Source organism: Cetorhinus maximus, chromosome 25 (genome assembly GCF_964194155.1).
Source record: "Cetorhinus maximus chromosome 25, sCetMax3.hap1.1, whole genome shotgun sequence".
NCBI classification, from domain to species: domain Eukaryota; kingdom Metazoa; phylum Chordata; class Chondrichthyes; order Lamniformes; family Cetorhinidae; genus Cetorhinus; species Cetorhinus maximus.
Window position 1 is genome coordinate 12,301,882 of NC_135903.1, and position 24,616 is coordinate 12,326,497.

The following is a 24,616-nucleotide window of genomic DNA, read 5'->3' on the forward strand; positions in this document are numbered from 1 at the left end:
CCCTGAGAGCTCAGATCTTTGTCGTTAGAGGGATCAGCCTCTTGACCTTTGTCCGTCAGGGGGAGTTGCCAAGGGATGGAAGCCCTCTTCTTGGTATATATGCAGCGTTAAAGGCTGTGTGGCTTATGGTTACTTACCCCTTACAACAAAGGTGCCTTTTTTTTCCTCCTCGAAATATTGGTGATCCTCTTCTCACTGCATAACAGGGGTCCTTTAGGCTTCGTCCTCACAGTAACCAAATGAACATATGCAGACCAATCTTCACACTGTGCTTAAAATTTTATTTAAAAATAAGTTTTCTTTATGGTTATTACACTGTTGATTCTTCAGGAAAATATTTTATTGGTAACAGCAAAAAAAGAGTAATCGGGTTGTCAGTGCAGAGATCATACCGCTAAGAGACTGGTCGAGGCAGAGTATTTTATTTGTTCCTCGCGGGACAGTAACCCCAGCAGACTGTCCCTGGGCGCTGCGTACTCTCGGACGTTGGGCAGCCCTGGCACCACGCAGCAGCTCAGGGCACTGCGGTAGATGCTCATGTCGTGGGCGTCGTACCACTCGTCTGTCTTCTCGTCGTAGCACTCGACGTTGAAGGTCGTCGTGAAACCGTTGAAGCCGCCCACGACAAACAGGAGATCGTCCACCACCTCAATCCCAAAATTGCTCCGCGGGTTAAACATGGTGGGCAAAGTGCGCCAGGTGTTGGTGAGGGGGCTGTAAGCCTCGGCACTCCGAAGGCGGTTCGCCCCATCGAAGCCTCCGACCTGCCGTTCAAAAGGGGAAAGCAGCTGTTCACTAACCAGGAAAATGGTTCACTTCCTCGCAGCGTAAGTGGTTTGTAATGATTACTATTTCAGTCTTACTTTCAAGCCCAGACAATCTTAAAAGTCAATAAGTTGTTGGCCAGGCGCCATCCGCAGGACTTTTGTTCCATCTGGCCAGCTAATTAATCATCAGGCAGCAAGAGAACTTTAGATCTTGAACTCCCTCCCCCCATCCCCACCCCCTTTCCATTTCTTCCCCCTCCCTTTTGTTTTTTTCCAATAATTTATACAGGTTTTTCTTTTCCCACCTATTTCCATTATTTTTAAATCTATACCTGTAATGCCCTGTCAGTCTTTCCACCCCACGCCCACTAGAGCTGTACCTTGAGTGTCCTGCCATCCATTCTTAATGAGCACATTCGCTTAGATAATATCACCACCTTCAACCTTTATCTGTGACATCTTTTGATTATCTGCTCCTATCACTGCTTGCTTGTCCCTACAACCACCCCCCGCAACTTCTCTCCCCCTTCCCCCCCCCCCCCCCCCCCCACCACCACCACCTTGAACCAGCTTATATTTCACCCCTCTCCTATTTTTACTTAGTTCTGTTGAAGGGTCATGAGGACTTGAAACGTCAACTCTTTTCTTCTCCGCCGATGCTGCCAGACCTGCTGAGTTTTTTCCAGGTAATTCTGTTTTTGTGAAGAGAATTATTGTCCTTTGAAAAGGACCGAACGAAGGTAATTCTGGAATTTGGGAATCAAACTTATGAGAACAGAGTTTTTTTTTTAAGAAGAAAGTATTCTCTTTGGAAAAGAGGCTTTGAGGTGATGAATGCAGCTTCAAGATTATGAAGAGATGGGAAAGGTCCAAAAAACCTGTCTCTTACAGCGATCCTTTTAACCATATCTCCCAGTCTCTTCCCAGGGGAGGTGATGGCTGAGTGGTATTGTCGCTGGGCTAGTCATTCAGACACCCAGGGTAATGCTCTGGGAATGAACTCGCCACGACAGGTGGTGGAATTTGAATTCAATAAAAATCTGGAATTAAAAATCTAGCAATGACCGTGAAACCATTGTCGTTTGTTGTAAAAACCCATCTGGTTCACTTAAATTTCCCTTTAGGGAAGGAAATCTGCTGTCCTATCTACATATGACTCCAGTTGACTCTTAAATGCCCTCTGAACTGCACTCAGTTGTATCAAACCGCTCAAAGTCTCAAAAAAGGAATGAAACCAGACGGAGCACCCAGCATCGACCTAGACACCGGAAACGACAGTGGTAAACTCAGCCCTGTCGACCCTGCAAAGTCGTCCTTACTAACATCTGGGGGCGAGTGCTCTGGGAGAGGTGTCTCACAGACTAGTCAAGCAACAGCCTGACATAGTCATACTCACAGAATCATATGTGGTATACAGTCAGGAGGGAGTTGCCCTGGGAGTCCTCAACATCATCTCCAGACCCCATGAAGCCTCATGGCATCAGGTCAAACATGGGCAAGGAAACCTCCTGCTGATTGCCACATACCGCCCTCCCTCAGCTGATGAATCAGTACTCTTCCATGTTGAACATCACCTGGAGGAAGCACTGAGGGTGGGAAGGGTGCAGAATGTACTCTGGGTGGGGACTTCAATGTCCATCACCAAGATTGGCTTGGTAGCGCCACTACTGACTGAGCTGGCTGAATCCTAAAGGACATAGCTGGTAGACTGGGTCTGCGACAGGTGGTGAGGGAAGCAACAAGAGGGAAAAACACACTTGACCACATCCTCACCAACCTGCCTGCCACAGATGCATCTATCCATGACAGTATGGGTAAGAGTGACCACGGCACAGTCATTGTGGAGATGAAGTACTGCCTTCACATTGAGGATACCCTCCATCGTGTTGTGTGGCACTACCACCATCTGATGAATAAATTTCGATCAGATCTAGCAACTCAAGACTGGGCATTCATGAAGCGCTGTGGGCCATCAGCAGCAGCAGAATTGTACTTGAACACAATCTGTAACCTCATGGCACAGCATATCCTCCACTCTACCATTACCATCAAGCCAGAGTATCAGCCCTGGTTCAATGAAGAGTGCAGGAGGGCATGCCAGGAGCAGCACCAGGCATACCTAAAAATGAGGCCTCAACCAGGTGAAGCCAAAACACAGGACTACTTGCGTGCCGAACAGCATAAGCAGCAAGTGATTGGCAGAGTTAAGCGATCTCATAACTAACGGATCAGATCTAAGCTCTGCAGTCCTACCACATCCAGTCGTGAATGGTGGTGGACCATTAAACAACTCACTGGAGGAGGAGGTTCCACAAATATCCCCATCCTCAATGGTGGGGGAGCTCAGTACATCAGTGCAAAAGATAAGGCTAAAGCATTTGCTACGATCTTCAGCCAGAAGTGCCAAGTGGATGATCCATCTCGGCCTCCTCTGGAGGTCCCCAGTATCACAGATGCCACTCTTCAGCCAATTCGATTGACTCCACATGATAGCAAGAAATGGCTGAAGGTACTGTATACTGCAAAGGCTATGGGTCCTGACAATATACCGACAATAGTACTGAAGACTTGTGCTCCAGAACTTGCCGTGCCCCTAGCCAAGCTGTTCCAGTACAGCTACAACACTGGCATCCACCCGACTATGTGGAAAATTGCCCAGGTACGTCCTGTACACAAAAACAGGACAAATCCAATCCAGCCAATTGCCAGCTCATCAGTCTGCTCTCGATCATCAGTAAAGGAAGGAGTCATCAACAGTGCTATGAAGCGGTACTTGCTTAGCAATAACCTGCTCATTGATGCCCTGTTTGGGTTCCGCCAGGACACTCAGCCTCTGACCTCATTACAGCCTTGGTTCAAACATGGACAAAAGAGCTGAACTCCCAAGGTGAGGTGAGAGTGACTGCCCTTGACATCAAGGTAACATTTGACTGAGTGTGGCTTCAGGGAGCAATAGCAAAACTGGAGACAAAGGGAATCAGGGGGAAAACCCTCCACAGGTTGGAGTCATACCTAGCACAAAGGAAGATAGCTGTGGTTGTTGGAGGTCAGTCATCTCTGTTCCAGGACATCACTGCAGGAGTTCCTCAGGGTAGTGTCCTCGGCCCAACCATATTCAGCTGCTTCATCAATGACCTTCCTTCCATCATAAGGTCAGAAGTGGGGATGTTCGCTGATGATTGCACAATGTTCAGCACCAATTGCGACCCCTCTGATACTGAAGTAGTCCATGTCCAAATGCAGCAAGACCTGGACAATTTCCAGGCTTGGGCTGACAAGTGGCAAGTAACATTCACGTCACACAAGTGCCAAGAAATGACCATCTCCAACAAGAGAGAATCTAACCATCTTCCCTTGATGGCATTACCATCACTGAATCCCCCACTATCAACATCCTGGGGTTACCATTGACCAGAAACTGAACTGGACTAGCCATATAAATACTGTGGCTATAAGAGCACTACCATCTAGAAGGACAAGGGCAGCAGATAAATGGGAACACCACCACTCGGAAGTTCCCCTCCAAGTCACTCACCATCCTGACTTGGCAATATATCGCCGTTCCTTCACTGTCGCTAGGTCAAAATCTTGGAACTCCCTCATTAACAGCACTGAGGGTGTACCTACACGATTTGGACTGCAGCGGTTCAAGAAGGCAGCTCACCACCACCTTCTCAAGGGCAACTAGGGATGGGCAATAAATGCTAGCCCAGCCAGCAAAGCCCACATCCTGTCAATGAATAAATATATTTAATAACTATTTGAAGAAAATAAGAGAAAGTTTTCATTTCTGTGGCCGAAAACATTTCACAGCCAATTTTTTTGAGATGTGGGCATCACTGGGAAGTCCAGTGCCCTTCCCTGATTGCCCTTGTTCAGAGGGCATTTAAGAGTCAACCACATTGTTGTGGGTCTCAAGTCACATGTAGGCCAGACCAGGTAAGGATGGCAGGTTCTCTTCCCTAAAGGCATTAGTAAACCTGATGAGTTTTTACAACAATGTTTTCTTGGTCATCATCAGACTTTAAATTCCAGATTTTTATTGAATTCAAATTTCACCATCGGCCTTGGTGGGATTTGAACCCAGGTCCCCAGAACATTAACAACAAAAACAGAAAATGCTGGGAAAACGCAACAGCATCCGTGGAGAGAGAAGCAGTTTCTGCTTCTCTTCTGGAACAGTCTCTGTTTCTATCCCCACACATGTTGCTTGACCTGTTGGAGTTTTTCCGGCATTTTCTGTTTTTGTTTCAGATTTCCAGCATCCGCAGTATTTTGCTTTTATCTCCAGAACATTACCCTGGATCTCTGGAACACTGGTCCAGAGACAATACCGCTAAGCCACTGCCACTGCACTTTTGAAGTGTAGTCACTATTGTAATGTTGGAAACATGGAAGTCATTTTGGGTGCAACAAGTTCCCACAACAGCAGTGAAGTAAATGACCAGATCATCTGTTTTCAATATTGTTTGAGCAATAAATGTTGACTCGGACACTGACGAGAACTCCCCTGCTCATCAAAATAGTGCCATGGGATCTTTCATGTCAGCTTATTGGGAGCAGATGGGGTCTTGGTTCAGCCTCTCACCTGAAAGGCAGCACCTCTGATAGTGCAGCACCCCCTCAGTAATGCACTGAAGTGTCAGTGCGCCAGTGTCTGGAAAGGAGCTTGGACCCACAACCTTTTGACTCTGAGTGCTAGCCACTTACTCAAGGCTGACAACTGAAAACAAAGAACATGTAGGGACAGGGGAAAGGAGTTTGGAAGATTGGTTAGAGTAGATAGCTGCAGCTGAAGAGCCAGCAGTGACACCAGCACAGACAGGGTGGGTGGGTGGGCTTAATGTCCTCCTGTGTTGTAATTCCTATGGTTCAGTGATGTGCAAGATGGATAGGTGGGTTAAGATCAATCAAAAAGACATGGGCTTGTTCAACTGTTCCTTACTCTGTTTCCACTTGTTAACAATACTTTTAATGTGAACCATTGTATTTAGGGTTAAAATAAATGTATTAGGGAATGAGGAATATGCAGAAGCTTCTGTGCGTTCATTCCCTCTGTTCTTTGTGGTTAGTTGCATCTCTTGGCCAAACTGTAGAATTCTGGACTGGTTAATGCTGACATCTCACTCCACTCCTCCCTAGAAAAATCAGTCTCCCTGTCAATCTATCACATTGCCCTTCCTCCCCTGGTGAACAGGTCTACTGCTGGGATATGGGAGTGGAGTTAATAGAGTACAGAAATCTGGCATAGAATTCGACTTCAAACAGCACCCACTGTTAAATCACTTCAGTCTTCTCTTGCCACCTCCCCAGGCCCAAGAGTGAGATTAGGAATTTGGGGTCAGGAAGATAGTTCTGCTCCCCACCCCCCCACCCCCAACCCTTTCTGTGATCAGCTGTTGACCTTAATCTCTCGAACTTCATTCTTAAACCATTCCTCCTTGAAACTACCCTCCCTGCCATTAAAAGGTTTCTCAAGCCGGTCTTTTGAACTGTTCCTTTGGACATCTCTCCTGTTAATTGGTCCCCAGCCCACACCCCATGAAGCATGTTAGAATGTTTCTAATATTAAAAGTGATGTATAAAAGCAAGTTGTTAGCTAGCACTCCACCTGTCCTATCAGTCCAACATCCAGATGTTTGGCCTCCAACATGCACCTTCAATGCTGCCAGAATTGCTTTTTTTTCATCCATTTGATTGGATGCTAGGCACAGGGAGAGAATATTAGCATCCATTCTCAAGCAAGTTTACAAGACATCATGGAAGTGTCAGTTTGAGGTTCTTGTTGCCTGATAATTTCTTGGTGAAACTTGGAGAAGGCAAAGCAAATTGGATTGAAGAAAGAATAAACAAGTCACTTGGACAATGGGAGAGTTTGCAAGTAACCCCAGTGACCTTTGTATTAACGTAACTGAATAAGGAAAACATGTGATGTTCATTCCGTATAAAATGCTGCTCACCTATTTATTCCTGTGTCCTTTTTGACCTCTCTTTGCTTCCTGTCCTTCTGCAGCGGCACAGCCAAATGGCGGGAGTTTGGGACTGAGAGAATGCCGACTTAACCACTCTAAAGGCTGACCTGGAATGGTGGTCTCCCGGGCTGAAGTCAGGGTGCCAGAAATTCCTGGGAGCCACATGAGGTAACTGACCTCAGAATGTTTGGGGAGGAGTCATGTCTCCCACTGGCTTTACCCTGTTCCTCAGCATCCATTTCAAATCCCCAACCTCCTCCCCCAATCTGTGGCCTCACTCTCTCATTCTCTGCAACTCCCTCCCGCCCTGTGTACAATCTTGCATTGCCTGCTATTAACCCCTGGTGTGATGTGCATTGCTCTCTATCACTAGTGGCAGTGCCCTCAGTCATCCTGCCTCCCTAAATCTGGAACTCTCTTTTCCCTTGCCACATTTCCCCCACACCAGAAGTCGCCTTAAAATCTACTTGTTCATTCTAAATTTCCCTTTTCTGTTAACCCCAAGTTGAGAAACTCCTTGGGGTGTTTTGCTATGTTAGAAGTGTTCTATAATTGCAAGCTGTTTTCACTTACTGCGTATACGCATTCACCATAAGCTATAACGCCAACGCCACTACGCCTGCTCCTCATGGGCGCTACGGTTGTCCATTGGTTGGTTTCGGGAGTGTAGAACTCGGCTGTGAACAAGCATTCATTACCATTGAATCCTCCGCATATGTAGACCTGAGGTGAAGAGGAAAGCACAGCTAGATGGCCGTGAGCGGGAAGGATTGTGTTAGAGCGTGAGATGTGGCACACCAGGCTTTGTTTAAGCAGGAGGTGGTGAAGCTAGATTGAGCCTTGGTGTGCCACACTTTCAATTAGAGCTCATTATTGAAAACTGAAGATTAAGGACGCACAGTGCAAGTTTTTAGAATAATGTAGGGAACCAATGATTGTAGGTAGGTATTCATTTAAAAGCAGGGTAGGCAAACCAGAGGAAAAGCCAAATATAAGAGAGAAGTTTCAACTGAACCCAGGTATAAAGGGCCAATTATCATAAACATGGATGGTTAAACACAACCAGGGATGAGTAAAACTATTTTGTTATAGACCCCAGCACACTCAGCCTCAGCATTTAGCCTAGTTCCTATGTGGACAGCTGTGCCTAGAATTAGACCTCAGCAGGTCATGGTTGAACAGTGGAGTTGTGAGGCTGGGTGTATATTCAGGTGTTCTGTTCAATTTCTTTTTGGGATCAGGGAGTGCAGATACAACTTGCCCTCAGTGTGGGCAGAGTCCATTAGAGGGTAGAATGTAGATGTATGGCCTGTGGGAGAGGATCCATAGCTGGTGCAGAATCCCTGATATGGGGAATTGTACAGAGTTTGTGGAGAATGCCTGATAAGCTGATTAATATTTTCTCCTCCCAATCTTTCTTATGTTCTTTGCTCTTAGCAGCATTGTTTTGTCAATCCTGTCAAAGTAAAAGCTGAGCTCCAGCTGCAGAAATTTACCTGTTTATGGAGACATTTGCATCAATGAAACTTGTAGTCCAGAAATACAGTGGGAGGCAGTATACTGAGAGAACTTACCGCTGGATGAACCCATGGTTATCTCCACTCCTTAAGACATTGCATTATTGAGAGAGCTCGTGTCCAGTGGACAGTTGACATTCTAGTTAGATACCATGAAAAGAATTCAAAGTGCTCAAGTTAATAGACCCGATGGCTTGCTGCAGTACTCAATCTTGCTGATTAGAAAGGTCCCAGGTGTGGCCCACGGTCTGTGCAAACTTTGCTGATCTCAGTCTGGGCAGTAGTTTAGTTTCTAACAATGGATTCGCACCCTCTGGACTAAGGAGGGGAAAAAGTTGCCAGGGGCCCCTTTCCAGATCTCTGATTACTTTTGTCGGATTTAGGAAAAAGAGGAAGCCATTCAGCTCCACCATCGCCAACCACCAACCTCCCCACCCCCCCACCCATCCACCACCCCCCCACCCCCAATCCAGAGTCTGTTTTGCCATTCAATTAGGTTATGACTGATCTGTATCTTAACTCCATCTACCTATTTGGTTCTGTAATCCTTAATAATCTTCCCTAACAAAAGCTTACCAATCTCATTTTTGACATTTTTTAATTGACCACCATTCTCAACAGCTTTTTGGGTGAGAGAATCCCAGATTTCTGCTTCCCTTTGTGTAAAGATACGCTTCCTCACATCATTCCTGAACGGCCTAGTTCTATTCCAAAGGTTTTCCATCTTGTTCTCGACTCGGCCCCTAGAGGAATGTTTCTCTCTCTCCTCCCTATCAAACTCTTTAATTTTCTTAAACACCTCAATTTGATCTATATTTTATAGTCAAGGCAATACAAGCCAAGTCACAGAATCACAGAATCACACAGTGCTGAAGAGGCCCTTTGGCCCATTGAGTCTGCACTGACACGTGAGAAAGACCTGACCTACCTACCTAATCCCATTTACCAGCACTTGGCCCATAGCCTTGAATGTTATGACGTGCCAAGTGCTCATCCAGGTACTTTTTTGTCAATGCAACCTGTCCCCTTTAATGCTTTCTCCATGCATGTGCGTGGATGTTGGCCAAGGAATCCATCAGGCTTTATTGTGATGCCCCCAAAAGTTAAGTAATCTGCCTTACTCATTGTCAGGGTTTGCATATCAAGCTGACTGTACTGTGGAAAAACCCCAGCCAGACTCATCATATTTTCCGAAAATGAGGGGAGAACATTGTGGAGAGCAATAAAAGTGTCCCCAGGTTGGAGAGACTATGAGAATGTCTATAAATATTTTCAAGATTTACATCTGCATGTACTTGCTTTCTATAAAACATTACTTCCTGTTGTCAACTTTTTTCCATAATTATTGTTTATGACTGCACTCGTCCTTGCTGTTGAAACCCTCATTCTTGCCTTTATTACTCCTAGACTTAACTATTCCAATTTCTGGCTGGTCTTCCACATTCTAATCTCTATAAACCACTCATGTCTTAACTCACACCAAGTTCTGTTTGCCTATGACCCTATGCTCACTGACCTAAATTGGCTCCTGGTCAAACAATAATGATATCAAAATAATAACTTTAACATTCTCATCCTTGTTTTCAAATCCCTCCATGGCTTCACCCCTCCTTATCTCCATAATCTCCTCCAGCCTCACAGCTTTCTGAGATCTCTGTGCTCCTCTAATTCTGGCCTCTTGTGCAACCCTGATTTTAATTATGGCACCATTGGTGGCTGTGCCTTGGCCCCAGTTCTGCCTGTGTGCAATATTTCAGTTGTACCACACTCTCTAACCCCACTTCACCTGAAGACTATACTTGGTCTGGACTCCTCTTCCACAACCCCACAGGAGATTAGCAAGTATAAAGAGAAAATAAGTTTACTATTGTTCCTCTGGCACTAGATATTAATAGCATGTCATTAAGTAATAGCATTGTCATATTTTCAAAATCTGCTTAAAATAACTTGGAACCAAACACAGTTACCATATCAATATTTGAATTCCACGGAATTGGATACTAGGCCCTGCTAAGTCTCAGAGTGTTAGGTGGAATCAAGCTCAGAATTTGCTGGTGTGGGCACAGCCACAGTTTCAGAGCCCCTGCTTGGCTTTCTGGAGCTATAATGTGCTCTATTCCTCTCTGCTCCTTGCTTCACTGCAATGTTCTATTAAAGGAGGAAAATTTGTAGGATTATGCAGTAAGAGCACGAGGGTGGGACTAATTGAATAGCTCTTTCAAAGAGCTGGCACAGATATGATGGGCCGAATGGCTGTTTCCTCTGCTGTACCATTCCAGGATTCTGCAGTCACTTTAACTTAAGTCTAACTCTGAAGATATTTATAAGTATTCCAGGTTATTTATTTGAGGACAGATTTTTAAAACTAATTTTAAAAATGTGACAGCTTTAATAATTTACTAAAAATACTGCAGAGGCTGGAAATCTGAAATAAAAACAGAAAGTGCTGGAAAAACTCAGCAGATCTGGCAGCATCTATCAGGAGAGAAAGGGAGTTAACATTTCGAGTCCAATATGGCTCTTCTTCAGAACTATTATTAATAATTTAGTTTGTCTCCCACTATGAACCCTGCATTTATTTCCATTCTCTTCTACAGGCCTTAACACATCTTTTATCAGGCATCAGAAACCCCGTCACATCTTACCCAAGTTCTCATCCTTCAGGTGTGAATCTAGAAAGTATCAGAGGATGTTTTACTGACCTCACAACAGAGGTCTATTGTTATTCTATTATCCTATTGTCATTCAACAGTCACATAAATATAGTACACATATTGTCGAAGTAGACAGAAGGAGGAACCCTGGCTAATTTTTTGCTCCTTTTCCTAGCCCAATTATGCTGAAACTAATCGCAAAACCAGACTACTATCTTGACTGATATCAAACCAAACTGAGGACAGGGCTTGGAACCTGGTGATAATATATGGCTTAGTGTTAACAAGTAATGGGTTAATGAATATGTTAATTAGACCATCCGGATATTAATGATCTAACTGTGACATCAGTAGTCAGATGACCGAGAGACTCCAAGTGAGCTACGTACAACATAGACTGTGTCCTGAATACCCTGTGCTTACCCTGAGGTCTTTGTATATAGTTCTTTAAAAAAAAGTTTGAAGTTAAACTATATCGACTATCTCAAGTCTGTCCAAAGGAAGCAAAGCCTCATCAAGGTTTAGTAAGACTAGAAAGCAGGGTATTAGTGAAACTTCACTAACGCTTGGCAGCAATATTGAATGACATCAAAACATAGTGGCAGTGCTGGGGCCACAGTCTAGCAAACTATGGCCACAGATCAATGGCCCATGAGTGAAGACCAGTGAAGGAAGAAAATTGACTTTTCAGTGCCAAAGATTGGATCCAAAAAGTACCGTGGTGATGAGACAGTGAGAGACACAGGATGTCGCTAGCCACTGAACAGCCACTAGCCCTCCAACAGCCTTTTCAACACATAGAAGGTCCACAGCAAGGACAGCGATGGGAGCTCTGGAAGAGACAGTTCGAAAGGTACTGAACGGCTTCAGGGGAAACCTCAGAAAAACCAGGTCTGTACACTTTTATATGCTGTTGGAGCCATAGCTGATGATGTCCCTGCAGCAAGTCTCAGCATCATATGAAGAGGTGAAGGAGGCCTTTGAGAAATACTTCAGCTCCAAAAAGAATTTGGTTATTGAAAGAGCAAAATTTAATCAGAGAACCCAAAGGCCAGGGGAGGTCATCAATTCCTTCATTAATCACCTATATCAGTTAGCAAGTACCTACAGTGACAGAGCTTTAAAACACAATTGATTAGAAACCGCATTGTAGTTGGTATCCTCGATGATGTGTTGACTGACTCGTTACAGTCAAAAGAGGATCTGACCCTAGAGAAGGCTGAACAGATTGCCAGACAGGCCGAGTTGAGACACCAAAACTGGGGTGTAATTTGAGGCAGCGTGAAGACTCGGGGGGTGGGGGGGGGGGTCGGTCCAGTACATAGGCCCACGGTTGGAAGCTCCGTCCACTGAAAGGTTCACGAGAAAGCCCACCAAAACCAGCGAAAGGGAGGGGAGATCTCTTCCATCTACAGTCAGGTGCTCCAGATGTGGTGCAAACAGACAGCACTGCCGTGAAGACTGCCTTGCAAGGGGAGTTGAATGCTTTCTCTGTGGCAGGACAGGTCACTTTAACAGTTTTATATAAATCAAGAACAACATTCAAGGATTCAAGGAAAGAAAATTAGAACATGTTCCCAGTCAGTTGGAGGTCCAAGAAATGGGAGCTATACCTCTCCAACCAGATGGATTCCCTAGGAGAGATCAAAAAGCCGATAAACAGTTCTGGTCTATGCAGTAGGAAGCTCAAGGCTACAGAGCAGAATTTAAACTTGAGATCGATGCAGGAATCTCTGTCTTATTGGACAGATCGAACTGGTTTTCAAATCGATTAAAGAAATCAAAATTCAACCATTCAATTTGAAGCTTCAGAGGCCTGGGGGCACGAACCTCCAAATGAACACCGCCGTTTGTCATGAAGAAAAAGAAATTAATAGAATGCTCTATATTTTAGAGAATCAGCCAATTTCTGCTCAGCAGGTCAGCGAGTTTAAGACTTGGTCTTATACAGAAGCTTGATGAGGTCTCAGTATAGGCCAGCAAAGTACCATTTAAGGATGAATTTCCAAAGTTGTTTGAAGAACTGACAGACTCAGCAGCAGCACGTGAAGTTTATTCATTATGCAGTGAGTCGTTCTTTATCACAGAAGCACCATCCAGTTGACCACAGGAGGAGTTTGCAGACCTCTCAATTCTTTTTGCAGACAGGCAAGAAGGTGTGGAAATAAAAGGCAATGAAAAAGACAGCAGCCATCTGCCAGAGGAGCTCCTTGACCTGGGTTGGCTCTTTCCTGGCAAAAGCCATGAGAAGGAGGCCATTGCAAAAATAAGTGATCTGTTGGAAGAGGAGATCCTAGAGATCGTTACACTCTTTCACTTCACTGCCTAAGCATACGAAGTCTCTGAAGTCTTTTTTATGGAGTCAGCTGTGTTTGCTGCAGAGCAGTGGAATTTGTATATCTGTCCCACTGCACCCACCAAAGAAACGTATTGTATATCACTGGCTGACCACAGAGCTGTCCAGCAAGAAAGAAATGCTTGATTGCCAGGTGGATCATACCACTGAACAAAGTGCAGAGCTTACTAGTTTGTGTGTAAGCAGGTTGCAGCACACATTTGAATCTCATCAGCAAATCATGCTTCCACTCAAATCGTCCTTCAGTGCAGAAGCGGAGGCCCAAACCTACAGAACTTTGACAGCTGAAGAGTCCGATACAGGAGTTTCATCTAGATCCAGTTCTGGAGATTCCTCCCATTGTTGAAGATGGTGTAGCCTTATCTCCTTATGCTGACATCGTCATCCCATTGCCTACAGCAGAGCAGCCTCATGCTAAAACAAGTCTGGCAATGTTACCACTACCTACAGAAAGTGCAAATAGTACTCAGAGTAGTAGGGAAGTCATATTTTCTTCATATCCTGAGATGTCTTCAGGATGTTCGTCATTCTTCTTCTCGTCTTCCAGATTTATTCAAATCTCAAAAATGGAATATTGTTCTCATGGTCCATGATACAGTGCATGATACAGCTGTGAAATTTTTCAAAGTTGAAGATGCTTCGTCTTCTCAAGCCTTTCCCCAGTGTGCTAAGAGGGAGGAGAAGTTAGTTTGTCCTCTTCCTTTTCAAGAAAGTGTGATTGTCCATGTCCTGAGGTCTTCTCTTTTGGATCAGTTTTTCATATCTGGATTTCACAACCTTTACAGTTAAGCCATCGTAGAGATCACAGCCCAGTTACCATAGGGAGCTGCTATCCCACTCCATTAATATGTTTGTCTTATAGGGAAAAGACAAGTGACTACACATGTCTGCAACTGCTTCCAAGGGAGCCGAGAACACTGTTGGAGATTGAAGCTCTTTGTGACAGTGATGTGGATGGGGTGAAGGTTAGGAGTTGGATATAATCATTAACAGTACAGGAGGTTTATAAAAGTTGGAAAATGTAATGTAAATAATTTAACAAAGGAATGTAACCACTTGAGATTATACTTGGGGGAGATGTAGAGTAATGGATTAAAGAATATGTTAATGAAACCGTGAGGATATTAATGATGTAACTGTGACATCAGTAGTCAGATGACCGAAAGGCTCCAAGAGAGCTAGACGCAGCACAGACTGTGTCCTAAATACCATGTATATAGTTCTTAATAAATTATTTGATGTTAAACTATATCAACTATCTTATCTGTCCAAAGGAAGCAAAGCCTCATCAAGGTTCAGTAAGAATAGAAAGCAGGGTATTAGTGAAATTTCACTAACGCTCAGCAGCAACATCAAAAAACATTGAAACAAGTGTCACACCAGCCATTGCATTTAGCACTGGAGAAATCTGCAACTATGTTTTAAAGACTTTCAAAGTGGTTAAAAGTAGTTCCTACTGCAGGATCAGAATGAGGACCCAAAGCTTTATTTAGGTTGCATGTATGGAACTTAGCTCTTTGATGACTAATCTCCAGGCTGTTACTGTTTCCCTTCATTAATTCTGTCTACCAATAAGTACTTATTATTTTTAGTGTTTGCGTTATTGGTTCTACTCAATTTCAAGAGGAGGTGGAGGTCACTGGAGGGTTGGAAGGGTGGAAGTCACTGGAGGGTTAGAATGTTGGAGGTCACTGGAGGGTTAGAATGTTGGAGGCCACTGTAGGTTTGGAAGGGTGGAGGGTTAATTTACAGTAAAGGGAGTGGTTTTGTTCAACAACAAGGAGGTTAAAGTATCTCAGCTTGAACTTTTCTAGCCATCTCTGGAGATGGTTATTGGGGGAAAGGTTCAGAATATAGAGGCGGCTTTGCATCCTTGGTTATGGTCCAAAATGTGTGAGGACCGAGAGAGCAGTGAGTGGGCAATAGAGGGCAATTGCTGCTTAGTTGGCAGCTACCTATCAGGACATGTTCGCAACACTAATGTTCATTTGCAGAGGAATCGCTTTAACCACCCTTCCCCCTCCCCTTTCTGATGAAACGCCGCTGGCCTGAAGCATAACTTCATTTCTCTCTCTACATTTGCTGCCTTACCTGCTGAGTGTTTCTAACATTTTCTGTTTTTATTAATTATTTCACCCCAATCTCTTGACATATCCTCACATTTGAAACAAGCTCCAAACCTCAGCATGGTCTTACACAACCAATGTTCTGAAAGATTAACTCAGTTTCTCTCTCCACAGATGCTGCATGACCTGCTGAGTATTTCCAGCATTTTCTGTTTTCATTTCAGATTTCCAGCATCTGCGATATTTTGCTTTCATGTTGCTACATAAATGTTGACTTCAAAGAGTGATTGGGCCTCATCAAGAGCCCTCCCAAAAATCACAATTGCAAAACAGCTGAAACCCTAGTCCTAGTTGTAAACTCCCTGGGGCATGTGTGAGTATTACAGGTAACTTTCACACTTCCAGCAGGGAGTTATACTGACAGGAAGCAAGTGATTGGAGATAGATTACAATCGTTGGCAGGATTTTCTGATCATTGCACCCAGTTGCATCACTGAATAACCTCTAATGTTTGCAGAGTTCTGGTGATAGTGTCAGAGAGTTGGTCATACAGTGTGACACTTTGTGGGAGTATCACTACATGAATTCAATAAATATTACACAGGGGATAATAGTCCATTAGCATCAGGCCCGGAACTGATACAGCCAGAAGGTGGGGCAATGGGCTAAATACTGACCTTCAACCTCTGGGACCTGGGTTCAAATCCAGCCCGGACCAAGGGCCAAAGACTCCTCAGTTTGCTGATCCTAAGGCTCGTGTGAAATGAGTTTCAGATATCTCAAACCAATTCCATAGGCCATGGACATGGGCACACATTGAAAATCTCAGTCAGAGTGAAGAGTAGAGGAAACTGTACCATGCTTGACTTGGATGGCTTCGTAAACTGCTAGAGTGAAATGAAAAGTTCCATTTCTCAGCACTAATAATGTTACCCTCAACTTGAGTACAAAAAAATTATGTTACTCATGAAATACGAGCTTAACCCCAGCATTTCTGACCTTCAGGAGACGGACCGTGTGATTTGAGTAAAGGTGTTACTTTTCCATATGAGATTCTTTACTCCCCAGATTCATACAGAGATACAATTCCATGATTCCAGCTACCCCCTGATATCTCACCCAATCAGGACATACTGAACCCCGACAGTCAGGGGTGGAAATTCATCTGGGACGTTGACGCAAAAGGGGCGATATCAGATCGGCCGCTCGTTACACTGTCAGTGAAACTAAATATCAGGCGCTGCGTAGAACGGGCGGCTAATCCGATATCGCCCGTTTTGTACCATCACCCGAGATGAAATTTTACCCCAAAGGTCCATCATGGAGAGCATCAGAGCCACATGTGATCCTGGCCTCTCTCTCCATACACTTCACAGCGAGTGACTTACATCAACAAGGAGGGGAGCCCTGAAACTAAATATCGTGCCCATGAGATCGGGACAGATTGGGACCCAACCTCCCCTTTTGTGATCTGAGTAATCGCGATGCCTGGGACATTGCAGGGAAATATCAGAATTTGTACGTCAGCATCTGCATCTTCACGGCACAAGATCCAAACTGAAGGTTGGAAGTGAGAGATCCTCCCGAAAGCAAATTGGAGGTGATTCAGACCCAGATTCCTGACTTTGTGACGGTGCAGAATCTCTAAACTGGGAGCATGAAGGAAACGTCACCCTTGCAATGTCTTTATAAGGGAAGGGAAGGGTGTTTAAACAACACATTCGTTCACCTTTGGCTAGGGCTTCAGATGAAATGGGATGGCAGAGTAGCCTGGAGTGATCAATTCCCACCCACTGCCTGGTCTGGGAGGGACCCTAATCAGAAGATACTGGGTTCGGTTAGCGGATCCCATTGGGAGGGAGAACTTCGAGCTCAATGGGTTTAGAGAATGAAAATCCAGCCTGGGTTCTGAAAGGTTGAGGAAAATCAGCCCCCATTTGAAATGGGCACCACTCCCCGGGGTTACCTTTCCGTGCAGGGTTGTGGCGCTGGCGTCGCTCCGCTGTTCGTGCATTGGCGCAATCAACGTCCACTGGTTAGTCTCAGGTTCGTACCTCTCGGCGGTATTGAGCCGGACGTAGCCGTCAAACCCCCCCATGGCGTAAATGAAGCTGTCTAGGACCGTCACACTGACATAGCAGCGCCGGGAATGCATGGGGGCCACTTGCTGCCACGTTTTCTTGACCGGGTCAAAGCGCTTGACGCTGTTGAAATAATCGACACTGTCGAAGCCGCCGATGATGTAGACGAAGCCATTGAGGTAAGCGGCTCCATGGTAAGCCCTGGGGCTCTCCTCCTCGCAGGTCACGTTGACCCACCGGTCTGCCCGGGCATCGTAAGCCTCGATGGCGTTGGTGGGGCTGCCCCCGCTCCAGCCGCCGATCGCGAAGAGGATGGAGTAGGGGAGGCGAGGTCTGGTCAGGGGGTTGCGGAAATCCGAGTTGGAGGGTCCATTCATGTTGAGGTCGTACATGGCCTTGAGCGCGTTAATAATGATAGGTTTACAGTCATCATTGTCCTTCACATAGTCATTGTTCTTAACGTTGTTCATGAAATATTCGGCGTTCATTAAAGCCAGTCTCACCTGAAAGGGAGAAAAGTTCATAACCATCAGTCCTAAGAACACGACTAGAGCGCTTTGGGACGGTCCTTAAGGCGCTATAAAAATGCCAGTATTTCCACTATTGCCCAGTTTTGATATCTCTGACATGAAAAAGGAGTAAAAATGACACATGCACATGCTCCAATAAGGAGGAAAGATCCGAAAGGGTTCACTCCGGTTTCATCTCCGCTCTGTGAGTTTGTGATCTCAGCCATGAAGGTAAAACGGTCCCCACTGACCCCCTGGCTACAGGCAGGGGGGTAAAACCAGTCTGCCCAACGAGCCCTGTGGGCGAGCACACCTCAGGAGGAGAGCTAGGCTCTGGTTTTCTTGATGACTCATTTACCTCCTGCAGCACTCACCCCACCACCTAGGCTCAGCCACAAGGAATGACCATCTGGGTGACGTGCCATACCCCAAGCGAGAGTCACACCTCGGCCACAGCAGGGGAGGAAAACAGGGGGAAAAAATGGCTAGACAGATCAAAGATTATAGTGACTGGGTAAATGATGCATTGAGATGGTGACTGGCACATTCCAAGGTTTCGGCCTGAGTGATGAGGGAGCTTGCGGGCAGTGACGGTAAAAAACTCAGTGGGGAAAGGCCACCCACAATCTAATGTCCTCCCTCCACAATACACCGAGGGGCTGGAAACCGTACAAAACCCCTCAGGCTGTTTGTAACAGAGAATATTTGACATGAAATGTAAACATAAATTGTAAACATAACCTCTAATTGTAAGAGTTTTGAATGCCACATACAGTACATTGGTGTATTGCACTTTATATAATGTCAAACTTGAACTGTTATGTTACTATTGCAAAATTTTACATAATTATGTAATAATGAAGATTCTTCCATCCATTTATTATCAATCTACAGAGCAAACGGAGTGCAGCTGACTAACTGAGTGAAGACTTGGAGGTTGGTGAGAGGAAAGCTTTAAGTGTTAATTTTGTTCTTAAACTTTGCTTTTATGTGTATAGTACTGGTCTCCTTATTTAAAGAAAGATGTAAATGTGTTGGAAGCAGTTCAGAGAAGGTTTACTAGACTAATACCTGGAATGGGTGGGTTGTCTTATGAGGAAAGGTTGGACAGGTTAGGCTTGTATCCACTGGAATTTAGAAGAGTAAGAGGTGACTTAATTGAAACCTTTAAGATCCTGAGGGGTCTTGACAGGTTAGATGTGGAGAGGATATTTCCTCTTGTGGGAGAATCTGGAACTAGGGGTTACTGTTTAAAAAATAAGGGGTTGCTCATTTAAGACAGGGATGAGGAGAATTTTTTTCTCCCAGAGGGTAGTGAGTCTTTGTAACTCTCTTCCTCAAAAGGCAGTGGAAGCAGGCAGAGTCTTTGAATATTTTTAAGGCAGAGCTAGATAGATTCTCGATAAACAAGGGGGTGAAAGGTTATTAGGGGTAGGTAGGAATGTGGTGTTGAGGTTACAATCAGATCAGCCATGGTCTCATTGAATGGCAGAGCAGGCTCGAGGGGCCGAGTGGCCTACTCCTGTTCCTAATTCATATGTTCATACTTTTATGTTCATAAAAGAGTCACAATAATGTCAACGTCATTAAGTGGTTAACAGGCTCCAGCTCCAATATTCAGCACTCAAGGTTGGTTCCTCCAAGTGCTGAATTCCTCATCCTATCATTGCCAGGTACTTCCTCATGAGGAAGACAGCTACATATCCTCGAGAAGAGGACCCCTTCAACCCTCTCCACTGGGGAATGGCTTGTATTGTGGGTTGGGCGAGCAGGGGGAGGGGTGGTGGTGATGGTGGGGAGGGATTCCAAACCGGCCAAGATAGCAAATGTAAAATAACAACCTTTTATTTTTTATAGGCCACAAAACCTCGAAGCTAAATGTGATATTTGTATTGTATATTATATTTGTATTGTATATTATATTTGTATTGTATATTACCATCTAAATCAACCAACTGCTTTCCCAATTATTGCCCGCTTTCTGCTGTGGACCACTGCTTAGCAGCAATTGGATTGAAATTGCCCCATTGCAGGACTGACAGAGCCAGCAAGACAGAAAAGTAATTCTCCCAGTTTTGATAGGACTCAAACTCAGGTGTGAGATGAAGGGACAATATGTTAATCCATAGCTCCAGCCAGTCTCTCTTTTACAACAAAAATATTTAATTGATACAAATGAAGATACATTTAGCTCCTAATGTACCTTGGGCAGCAGTATGACAATGCACTTTTTCCTGATGTCTGGGTCTTGGGCAATCCACTTGAGAATGGCATCAAACACTACATCTTCTTGTTTCACATTCAACTCATCCTTCTCAATGATGTCTCTGAGCTCAAATGCTGACAGCTCTAGGAACTCCTCACTCACCTTCACTATCTCCTCAAAATGGTGCAGGATATACATGTAGGCTTTGTGTCGGAGCTCTGGACAGAAGTAGTAGTCTGCAAATTTGCAGATCCCAATGCAGTTTTCCAGGCATAACTGAGATTCAAGGAATTCACAACAAGCTCTGACAATTCCCAGGACGTTGAACTGATCTGCAGCAGCTAGAAGTCTCTCAACATTCTCCACAGTGACTGGTACAGTCCGAGTGTATGCGTATTCTATAATGAGCTTCATCATGTCGGGGGATACCCCTGGGATGTTGTATACCTTCTTCTCTATGCTGTTCCAGCCACTAGTAAATAGAGCCCTGCAAAGCAAAAGGTGGAGAAATCTTAGGATAAATAAAAGTACAATTCCACCTAACCATTTCACCTCTCTCATTTTGGAGCTGTGCTGTACTAATCCACTTTGGGTACTTTGGCACAAGTGTGCTTAAAATAAGAAAGACTAAAAACTAATCAGTGCAAGAGGATTTAAATCCACAATAAATCTCAAATGATGTTCCTCCTGCTGAGGAATAATTTGGCTGTGATGCCTTCCTTGAATGAATAGCTTGTAGGCATTCTATTTTCTCCCATTTTCTTGCTGTTGCAAGGTTCTATCAGAACCAGTTACTCTTCATTACTCCACCAACAATTTGCATTTAGTAAAACATCCCAGGGTCCTTCACAAGAGCATTATCAAACAAAATGTGACACAGAGCCACATACAGATATTGAGAGGTGACCAAAAACTTGATCAATAAGGTAGGTTTTAAGGAGCATCATAAAGGAAAACAGAGTGGTTTTGAGAGGTAATTCCAAAACTTAGGACCTAGTGAGCAGAAGACATGGCCACCAATGGTGGGCTGAAGAAATAAAAACAAAAAAATGCTGGAAATACTGAGCAGCTCAGGCAGTATCTGTGGAGAGAAAAATGGAATAATGGATCTGGCTGTGATAAAAGGTCACTGGCCTGAAACGTTAACTCTGTTTCTTGCTCCACAGATACTGCCTGACCTGCTGAGTATTTCCAGCATTTCCTGTTTTTATTTCAGGTTTCCAGCATCTACATTATTTTGTTTTTTGATTAGTGGGTTGAAGGAAATTGATGATGTAAGAGAGGCCAGAATTGGAGAATGCAGAGCTCTCAGAGGGTTGTAGGTTGGAAGAGGTTACAGAGATGAGGAGGGGCAAGGTCATGGAGGGGTTTGAACACAAAGATTAGAATTTCAAAATTGAGCACAGGGGTGATGGTTGAACAGGACTTAGTGCAAGTTAGGATACAGGCAGCAGAAGAGGGGGGATGGGTGGTGGTGGGGGGGGCGGTGATGGAAGGCCAGTTTGAACAACATTGGAATAGTTGAGTCTGGAAGTATTAGGAGTATGATGGGTGGGGGTGGGGGTGGGGGGGGGGGGATTCAACAACAGATAGGCTGAAGCAGGGACAATATTATGGAGTTGGGAGTAGGTGGTCTTGGCAATGGAGCGAATATGGGGGCAAGAAGTTCAGCTCAAGGTCAAGGTTGCAAACTAACCATGACTTTGGTCTTGCAAATGTTTAATTGGAGGGAATTTCTGCGCAAACAACACTGGATGCTGGACAAGAGCAGTTGTGATAAATCCAGGATCGAGAGGTGGGGTAATGAGGTACAGTTGGGCGTTCTCAGTGGAACCTGCTGTGTCTTTGGGGGTGATGTTGCCGAGGTGAAGCATGTGAACAAGGAATAGCAGGGAGCTGAGGATAGATCCTTGAAGGACAACAGAGGGAAAGGTGTAGGAGTTGGAGTTGAAGTGGAAAGAGAATCTCTGGCTACGGCTGGATTGATAACAATCTTGCAGTGGGTTTTGGCAATATCCTTATTGTCTTGAAAGGGAATATTATGGTCTTGCTGTGAAATGTTATCAAGTTATGTATTCAGATTAACACCGTGTCAGATGGACCCTACTGCAATCCCGTTGCATTAAAAAAATGCATTTTATCATGTGGATGAATTCTGAATGTCACTTTACAATTTGAATTAGTTGAGTTTGAATTGATATTTTTGGGTGAATTACCTCGAAACGCTTCTTTTCAGCATCGTTACTCTCAGGGCTAAAGCACACACTAAGTGGAATGGGATAAGGAGGAAGCCTATTTGCTCCAGTTACTGACCGAAAGTAGGAGCTGCAGCTGCATAAGATGTTCTTGTGGGCGTTGAAGTCGATGCCGTTCACCCTGATGACCACGTCGCAAAGTTTCCCCTCAAGTCGAAGCTCATTGAAGATGGTACAAGCCATGGCGCTCATCTTCCTCTCCATGGTGCTCTGCCTTAACTGCCGGGTTGAGGTTGAGGGTTCCTCCATACTGAAGCCTTCACAGTAGAAGCGAAGAGAACTTTTCCCAATGAGTTTGGGTGGATGTGGTCAGTGTGTGAGCTGCGGTTGTCACGATTTATGTTTTTAGCGGCGCTGCTCAGGGTTCCAGAACACACCCAATTGTAACATCACTAAGGAGAAGGTCACCAGCGGATCTGGTGGACTTCCATTTGGTGACATGGACAATCAAAGGTCCTTGCCTTGGTTTAATGAGTGATCATTCAGCATCTACTGGGCCGCGAGTCAGTACTGTAACCCGCTTACATTCTCCGACAGAGCCCGCCAACTAACCCTTTACTCCTATCAACTCACATGGTGGATTTGTGGGCATCCTTGGTCTGTGTGTAACCTTGTTATTGACTGTTCTCATCACGTAAACATTGAAAGTGTACGTTTTAAAATGACATAACAAAGACAATATTTGCAATTTACAGGCTGTCGGGTTAACTAACTTCAAATCGTGTAAAAAAAGCAGAAAGGGAGAGGGAATCCGCCCATTTCCCAAATACCAAGAGGCAGAGAATTCTCCCCGTGATAAACTTTCTACCAGATTCCAACCGGACTGTAGATTTCTGGAATTCCACTCACCGGCGTTTATTAACAGGGCGAATGGAGTAAAGGGAACGGTGAAACATTGATAAAAGCTACTTCATCTGTCTAAATGACAGAAAACATTGCAGTGGTGGAGGCTTCTTTTTTGGACTGGAGGAGGATACAATGGGCTTCCCCAGGGATTGGTACCAGAATTGCTGCTTTTTTTGATATATGGACCTCGGTGTGCAGGGCACAATTTCAAAATTTGCATATGTCACAAAACTTGGAACTATTGTGAACTGTGAGGAGGATAGTGAGAGACGCCAAGAGGACACGAACAGGCTGGTGGAACGGGCGGACAAGTACCATGAAATTTAATGCAGAGAAATGTGAAGTGATTCATTTAGGTCGGGAGTAGGAGGAAAGGGAATATAAAACAAAGGAATAAAATGAGTAGAGAGACTTAGGATATTGATCAGAGCAGGGTAGGTGGAGAGAGTGGTTAATGAAGCAAAGGGGATGTTGGGCTTTATAAATAGAATACAAAAACCAGGAAGTTATAGTAAAATACTGGTTCTCATAGAGTTATACAGCACAGAAACAGGTCCTTCAGCCCATGGTGTCCATGCCAGCCATCAAGCACCTATCTATTCTAATCTCATTTTCCAGCACTTGGCCAGTAGCCCTGTATGCGATGGCGTTTCAAGTACTTATCTAAATACTTCTTAAATATTGTGAGGTTCCTGCCTCTACCACCCCCTCAGGCAGTGTGTTCAAGATTCCAACCACACTCTGGGTGATTTTTTTTTTCCTCAAATCCCCTCTAAATCTCCTGCCCCTTACCTTAAATCTATGGTCCCTGGTTATTGACACCTCCGCTAAGGGGAAATGTTTCTTCCTATCTACTCTATCTATGTTCCTCATAATTTTGTATACTTCTATCAGGTCCCCCCTCAGCCTTCTCTGCTCTAAGGAAAACAATCCAAAGCCTATCCAGTCTCTCTTCATAGCTGAAATGCTCCAGCCCAGGCAACATCCTGGTGAATCTCCTCTGCACCCTCTCCAGTGCAATCACACCTTCCTATAGTGTGGCGACCAGAAATGCACACAATGCTCCAGCTGTGACCTAACTAGTGTTTTATACAGCTCCAACATAACCTCCCTGTTCTTATATTCTATGCCTTGGCTAATAAAGGCAAGTATCCCATATGCCTTCTTAACCACCTTATCTTCCTGTGCTGCTGCCTTCAGGGATCTGTGGACGTGTACACCAAGGTCCCTCTGATCCTCTGTACTTCCCAGGGTCCTACCATTCATTGTGTATTCCCTTGCTGTGTTAGTCCTCCCAAAATGCATCACCTCACAGTTCTGAGGATTAAATTCCATTTGCCACTGCTCTGCCCATCTTACCCACCCATCTATATCATTCTGTAATCTA

The 24,616-nt window shown here is 44.7% G+C and overlaps 2 protein-coding genes across 3 annotated transcripts in view; one reads left to right on the top strand and one right to left on the bottom strand.

The window, feature by feature from the left end:
• klhl11 (kelch-like family member 11) overlaps positions 1-22,455 on the top strand; it is a 51,533-nt gene extending 29,078 nt beyond the window's left edge. The window contains exons 3-4 of the transcript XR_013573395.1: positions 18,817-18,858; positions 22,365-22,455. The gene's annotated coding sequence lies outside the window, so the exon portion shown is untranslated. The remainder of the gene's footprint in view (positions 1-18,816; positions 18,859-22,364) is intronic.
• On the bottom strand, positions 387-20,615 carry LOC144667893 (kelch-like protein 10). Of its 2 annotated transcripts, XM_078529468.1 has the most exons (4): positions 20,126-20,615; positions 17,299-17,916; positions 7,313-7,462; positions 387-764 (listed from the first exon to the last, which is right to left on the bottom strand). In XM_078529468.1, the coding sequence occupies exons 1-4, from the start codon at positions 20,543-20,545 to the stop codon at positions 387-389; spliced, it is 1,566 nt and encodes a 521-aa protein (XP_078385594.1). In that variant the 5' UTR covers positions 20,546-20,615. The 2 variants fall into 2 exon arrangements, with proteins under 2 accessions (XP_078385594.1, XP_078385595.1); XM_078529469.1 differs by lacking the exon at positions 7,313-7,462.
• Positions 22,456-24,616: the final 2,161 nt, after the last annotated feature.